Source organism: Cnephaeus nilssonii (assembly GCF_951640355.1).
Source record: "Cnephaeus nilssonii genome assembly, chromosome: 13".
In the NCBI taxonomy this organism is placed as follows: Eukaryota; Metazoa; Chordata; class Mammalia; order Chiroptera; family Vespertilionidae; genus Cnephaeus; species Cnephaeus nilssonii.
In genome coordinates, this window is record NC_137084.1 from 6,707,181 (window position 1) to 6,713,398 (window position 6,218).

General features: G+C 65.9%; 1 protein-coding gene across 1 annotated transcript; it reads right to left on the bottom strand.

The window, feature by feature from the left end:
* Positions 1–2: 2 nt before the first annotated feature.
* On the bottom strand, positions 3–5,293 carry CORO1B (coronin 1B). Its single transcript, XM_079786910.1, has 11 exons — positions 5,191–5,293; positions 4,245–4,447; positions 3,761–3,883; positions 3,526–3,655; positions 3,191–3,372; positions 2,984–3,103; positions 2,225–2,329; positions 2,004–2,149; positions 1,732–1,789; positions 647–925; positions 3–479 (listed from the first exon to the last, which is right to left on the bottom strand). Exons 2-11 carry the CDS (start codon positions 4,443–4,445, stop codon positions 354–356), a joined length of 1,470 nt encoding a protein of 489 aa, XP_079643036.1. The 5' UTR covers positions 4,446–4,447; positions 5,191–5,293; the 3' UTR covers positions 3–353.
* Positions 5,294–6,218: the final 925 nt, after the last annotated feature.

Genomic DNA, 6,218 nt, shown 5'->3' on the forward strand with positions numbered 1-6,218 from the left:
GCTTTTAGAAAGAGAATTTTATTTGGAATGAAAATATAGAGCCCATCCCTCCTACTCCTCCAAGGAGGGAGCGGGGGCTGGGTAGGAGTGGGGAGATGGTCCCTCAGAGTATAAGCTTGTGTTGGTACAAAAATCCTCCACAGTAACAATGACAAAAGCCAGGCAGCTCCAGCCTGGGCCACAGGATGGGTCAGGGTGTGGACTGGCCCTTGAACCTGCCCCAGAGGCCCTGAGCAGGGGGCAGGGGACAGCCAGCCAGCAGTGAGACCTGATAGCAGAGGCTGAGTGAGGAGGGGGTAGAGGAGGAGGAGGTGAGGTGGGAATGGCATCCGTCGGGCCTGTGGCCTGTGGTCCTATGCGTCCCCATTCTCCATGCGGCCCAGCTGCTCCTCCAGGCGGCCAATCCGCTCCCCTTGCTCCTTGACCAGTGCTCTGAGTGCCCGCAGCTCCTGCATCACCTCCTCCAGCTTACCAGCCTCCTGCAGGGACATGGGGGGGGGGGGGGTCAGGGGTCACAGAGCTGTAGCCCTCCCTCAATCATTACCAGGCAGGGAGGGGCCTGAGGCTCAGAGATAAACAGCAAATGGTTCAGGCACACACAGCACACCGGGGCTTCCCAACACCACCCAGACCGCCCAGCACATACCCCAGCTCCGGCGAGGCTGCTGCTGGGGGCGGCTGTATTGGTGGAGGCTGCAGGTATGGAGGCCCCCGGGCGAGTGGAGCCAGGGGCCGCGGCAGGCCGGCTGTCAGATAGCACGTTGCGCCGGCTGACCTTCAGGTCCCGATGTTTGCTGGGCACGTAGGCCTCCCGCAGGGAGATGAGGATGGGGTCTGCATCCCGCCCGCTCACCCACTCCTCCGCCTCCAGGGCCGCCTCGGGCCCTGCCGTGTCAGGGTACAGATCATCCTGGAAGAGGTCCGACTGGGCAGGAAGTGAGGGAGGTCGGGATCAGCTGGGGCCCACCATCAGCGTCCTCTTGTCTGGACTCTAGGTGGCCACCTCCTCATCACTCTCCTGGCCTCCAGGCCTGCACCCTATCAACCCATTCCCCAGTGGCCTGGCCCTGAGTCACCACCTGTCTAAGCTCAATCTGTCCCTTTACTTCCCTTCTGGACACCGCCAACTGCTCCCTCTGAAGCCTTCCCCAGCCTCCCTAAGCAGGGATGGGGGATTCCGGGCGCCATGGCTGTGCCCATGGGCTGGGAGTGCCTGGGACAGCCCTGTCAGTCTGGTTCACAGCTCGGCTCCCTGGGACGTGCCTGGCACTGAATGGTCACTCAGCAAATGCTGGCTGGAGAAGGAGGAGACACGCCCAAAGCTCTTGGCTGGGCATCTGAGACGCAGCCACATGTGGCCTGATCCCCTCCTCCTGGGGGCCTCCACTGCAGCCAGCCTCCCTGCCCCTCTCCAGTCCCAGCTCTGTGCCCTGGGCCTGGCCTACTGCCCACCATGGAGGGCCCTGCCCCAGCCACACTGCAGCCGCCTCCGACGAGAAGACCTCCTGGCTGTCTCCTGTGGTTCATCCAGAGCCGGGCCTTGGCTCTCACCCTGATCTCGGCTTGTCCCCTGCCCAGTACAGCCCAACACCTGCGGACACCCTGGTGGTTTGTCCAGCCCACTGACTGCACCCACACCCAGCAGGCCTCACCCCACATGGCCTGTCTGCTGGAGAAGGGAGTGGGTGCCCACACACTGCCGGGTAGGACAGGGGAACTGGATGGCCTCACCTTTCTTGGCACAGTCATGACAATGGGCTCACACTTGCGCTCATGCAGTTTATAGAACCTGGAAAAGGGAGGGAGGGAGGAGCCGTGCATGGAACCCCCTACCAGTTCTCCTGGCTCCCTCTACTCCCCACTTCCAGTCCTCACCTAGCCCCTCCAAGGCTGATCCCTCACCCAGGGGCCTCCTAAGCAGTCTTCTATAATTTGACCTCTCAACCCTGCCCCTAGGCCACTCCCCCTCCCCCAAAGCCAGCTGCCTAGGTGGCCCCTCTTACCGGGCGATCTCGCACTTGCTGACCTCCAGGCCCCGCTTGGGCATGCTGCCCATGCCCCTCTGGGGCTCTTTGCTGGTGAACGTGTTCAGGAAGTGGATGTAAGGGGACTCGTCTGTGATCTCAAAGTACCGGATGCTGGAGTCGCCCTGTGGGGTGGGTGGGAACAGGTCTCAGTGCTCGGGCATCCCTCTTCCCTGTCCACCAGGCCTGCCCAGCCTCACCTTGCCGCACACGTAGACCACACTGGTGTCAGGGTCATAAAAGGGCAACAGGGCCCCGTTGCTTGAATCCAGCTCCTGCAGGGCCATGGGTTCTTCGAGGTTTGCCTGGCATGTGGGGTAGGGTGCAGTCAGGCCAGGCCAGGCCACACTCCCCTCCCCCCTCAATGTCCCAGCGCTCCATCGGGGCTGCCCCAGCCGGCCTCCCATACCAGGCCGGTGGGTTCTCTCCCACCTCTAAGCCTTTGCCTACATAGTGTGCCCCGCCAAGCCCTCCTGGCTCCCCTCTGCTCCCAGGGTCCTACTTTCCTGGCCTACGCCAGGCCTTTGGACACTCCCAGGCCACTGAGCCAGAGCTGACCATCCCCACCACGTGGGAGCTGGGGTGCCAGGAAGCATCAGCCTGTCTCAGGGGCCCTGGGAGATCAGGATACAGAGTACAGCCGTGGACAGAGCACTTCAGGGGAAGGGCTGGGCGGCTTCCTGGAGGGGTCTCTGCACTGGGTCTCAAAGGGCAGCTGGGGAGGAGCAGGCAAGCAAAGGAGGGAAAGACCCTCCAGTTGGTAGGAACAAAGTGAACGGAGACTCGGAGGTAGCTGGAGGCACAGGGGAGGCCTGAGGGCAGGCGGCAGGAACAGGAGAGCCTCAGGTGCTAGGCTGAGAACCTGGGAACCGCAGGTCCCTCCAGGGTGACTCCCGCACTCCCCGCCCGGGGGAGACCAAGTCTCTAGCCGGCCACCTCAGGCCAGCCGGGCCACTCACCGGGTCCCAGAGCGCCAGCTGCCGCTCGCTCATGCGGCTGAAGCCTGTGGTGAACACCTTGCCATCAGCCAGAAAGATGGCCCGCATGGGCCGAGCCCCTTCGTGAGCCTTCTCCCGCTCCTGTGGGGGGGCACGGTGGTCAGTGCGACGCCTGAATAGAGCCCCTTGGCCCGTTCGCCGCCCCCCTCGCCCTCCAGGGCCACACACCGCCACCAAGGTGCCCCGGCGGGGGTCGACGATGCGCACGCTCTTGTCCTTGCACGCGGAGCAGAAGAGGCTGCCATTGCGGTTCCAGCTGACGTTGTAGATGAGGTCGGGGTGCAGGCTGTCCAGGCGGTACAGCTCCTCCGCCGTGCCCACGTTCCAGATGAGCACCACGTTGTCACAGCCTGCCAGGTGGGGGACGTCAGCCTACCGGGCCCCCTTGGAGCACCCTCCGGGGGGCCTCAGCTTTCCCGTCTCTCAGATGGGCCTGGGAGGAGGTGTGGGGGTTCCGAGCTGTGCGGGAGAGGACGTGGGCGAGGGCGGGGCGTGGTGCAGACCTGCGCTGAGCAGCACGTTGCGGGCCGTCGGGTGCCAGGTAACGATGCCCACGCGCTTGGTGTGCCCCTCCAGCACCACCACCGGCTCCGTCAGCGGGGAGACCAGCCCGTTCTCTGGGATCTGCCACACCTGTGGGACGGGCGAGGCTGCCGGCTAAGGCCTGCGCCCGGCCACGCGGCCGGCAGCCTCGAACCACACCTGCGACCCTGGGCCCACCACAGCCCCGCACCTCACCATGACCGTGCAGTCCTCTGAGCCACTGGCAATGACTTCGTCGTTGTGGGGACACCAGTCGATGTCCAGGACAGGTCCCGTGTGCCCACACACTGTCGGGTAGGCCTTGTCAATGCGGCCCGTCTGCAGGCACGAGGGGCGACAGTCAGGGAGGACTCCGGGCTCCCGAGCTCCACCCCTCCCAAAGCCTCAGGCTTCCCCTCCACGGAGCAGGAATGTGCACCTGGCCTGGCCCACAGGGGGCCCGACGTGACTGCTCTTCCTGGCCCACCTCTCCCTCACGGGCACCACCAGGTGAGCAGGAAATGTGGGTTGCCTTGACCCTGACTCAGTAGCAATAAAAGACGTTCTCCTTCTGGGAGAAACGTGGGTTATGACACCTTCCCGGCAGTGTGGGGATGGGCAAGATGTGGGCTGTGGCTATGGGTCTGGGAGGCGTGGCCAAGCCACGTCCAGTCCTTCCCCCAGCCCTCAGGGGCCCCACCTTGCTGAGGGGGAGCACCAGGAAGGCGCCCCCACCGCTGGCCTCCACAATCACCGCCAGGAACTTGGGGTTGACTGCGCAGAAGGTGCTGTCCCAGGTGACACGGGACACTCGAATGTCTTCATAACACTGGTCATTCTTGACCGGCTGCCCGAACACATGCCGGAATTTGCTCTGCCGAACCACCTTCCGGAAGGACATGTCTGCAGTGTGCAGAGGCCCGGTCAGCTCCCACCCAGCGCAACAGCCCCCAGCCTCCCAGGGCTGCCTGAAGCGGGGCGGGGGGATGCCACTGTGGCCTGGCTCTCAGTTTCCCCTTGCAGAATGGGGTCACAGGTGCAGACCCGGCTGCCTGCCCCAGGGGAAGAGGGAAATGCTGAGCCCTGGGAGGCCTGGCAGGACCCTTCCCTGGGCCCCTCGCTGGCTCTGGTATGTGTGGGGGGGAGCAGGGGGCGGAGGGCCAAAGCCAGAGCGGGCTTAGCTTCTCCGCGGGTCCCAGTCCATTCCCAGCAGGCTCCTTCCGCCCAGGATTTGGGAGCTGGGTGATGAGGGGGGCGCACAGAGGGGGCAGGGCAGGTCTCCGCTGTTGGGGCCGCGCTAGGCCCCAGGGCCGAGTCCCAGGGAACGTGCAGAGCCCGCAGGAATGTGCAGGGACCCCAGGCCGGCCCGGGGGGCCTGGCAGGGCTGGGCGGGGGTCGGGAAGCCGCAGAGCATCCCTGAGCCGCCTCGGAGCGGGGTCCCAGGTAAACCGGGAGCCCGACTGCCAGGGACCCCGGCCCAGGAGAGGAGGGGCTGGGTGGCCAAGGGGAGTTGGGACCGAGGGTGGGGCACCGCGGAGGGGAAGGGCTCCCCGGACTCGCGACCTCCCACCCGGGCCCCCCGCGGCCCCGCCCCCGCAGCTCCGCCGCCCCCCGTCTGCGCCCCCAGCCCCGGCCTCCGCGCTCACCGGGGGCGCCGGGGACTGCGGCACCGGCCTCGGGCGGCTCCGGATCCCAGCCTCTGGGAAGCAGGAAGCGGGAATCAGGAAGTGACAGAGGAGAGGGGCCCGGGGCGGGGCGGGGCGGGGCCCGGGGCGGGGCGGGGCGGGGCCCGGGGCGGGGCCTGGGTCACGCGCGGAGGGGCGGGGCAGGAGGCTGCGACGGTGCCTGGAGGCCCGAGCGCGGGGGCGCCGGGGCGCGGGGCGCGCGGGGGACGCGGGGCGGGGCCTGGGAGCCCGAGGGCCGCACGGAAGGGGCAGTCCCGGCCCTTGCAGGAGTGGATGGAGACCTGCCCCTCCCAACCTCGCACCCCAAGGCACGCTTCGGGGCCCCCAGGCCATCCACCCACTCCAAAATGCATTATGGACTGGGACGGCCGACGTGTGGCCGTGCCTCTTGCTAAGTTACAGCAGAATCCGCTCTCGGTTAACAATGTCAATAAAACAGTGTTTTAAGGAGCAAGTGGAGGAGGCCCCCCCCCCCCCCCCAACTCATTCTTCCCGGTGAACACCCTGGGTCTTGCTGGGCCTCCTTATTAAAAATAGAAATGGGCCATTTCCACCCCCCCCCCCCCCCCCCCAGATCCCTCACACTTTCCTGTCTTTCCCCAACCGTCTCCCACGGAGACCTGGAGGTCAGTCCACAGACCTCTCCCTCGCAGCCAGCTCCTGTGACAAGGGGTCCTGGTTGTTCCTGTAGGTCTCACAGGCCGTCTGTCCCTCCACCCGGGGCTGTGTCCCTGGGGCACCAGCCCCTTCCCCTCATTCCTTCTCTGAGCACCTGCTGCCCTGGGTGACCAAGGGGTGATGGGCCAGGTCCCTTTCTCAGAAAGAGTGGGGCGCAGGGGGAAGGGGCGGAGAGCAGAAGCCAGAAGGAGCCTTTCTAGGGCTCCATGAAGCCCCTGTGTGTCCCCTGTGGGCTGGGGCTTGTGCCCTCCTCATGCCCCTCACCACACCCCATTGAGGAAACAGCTCAGGGAGGAGAGGTGCCTGCCCAG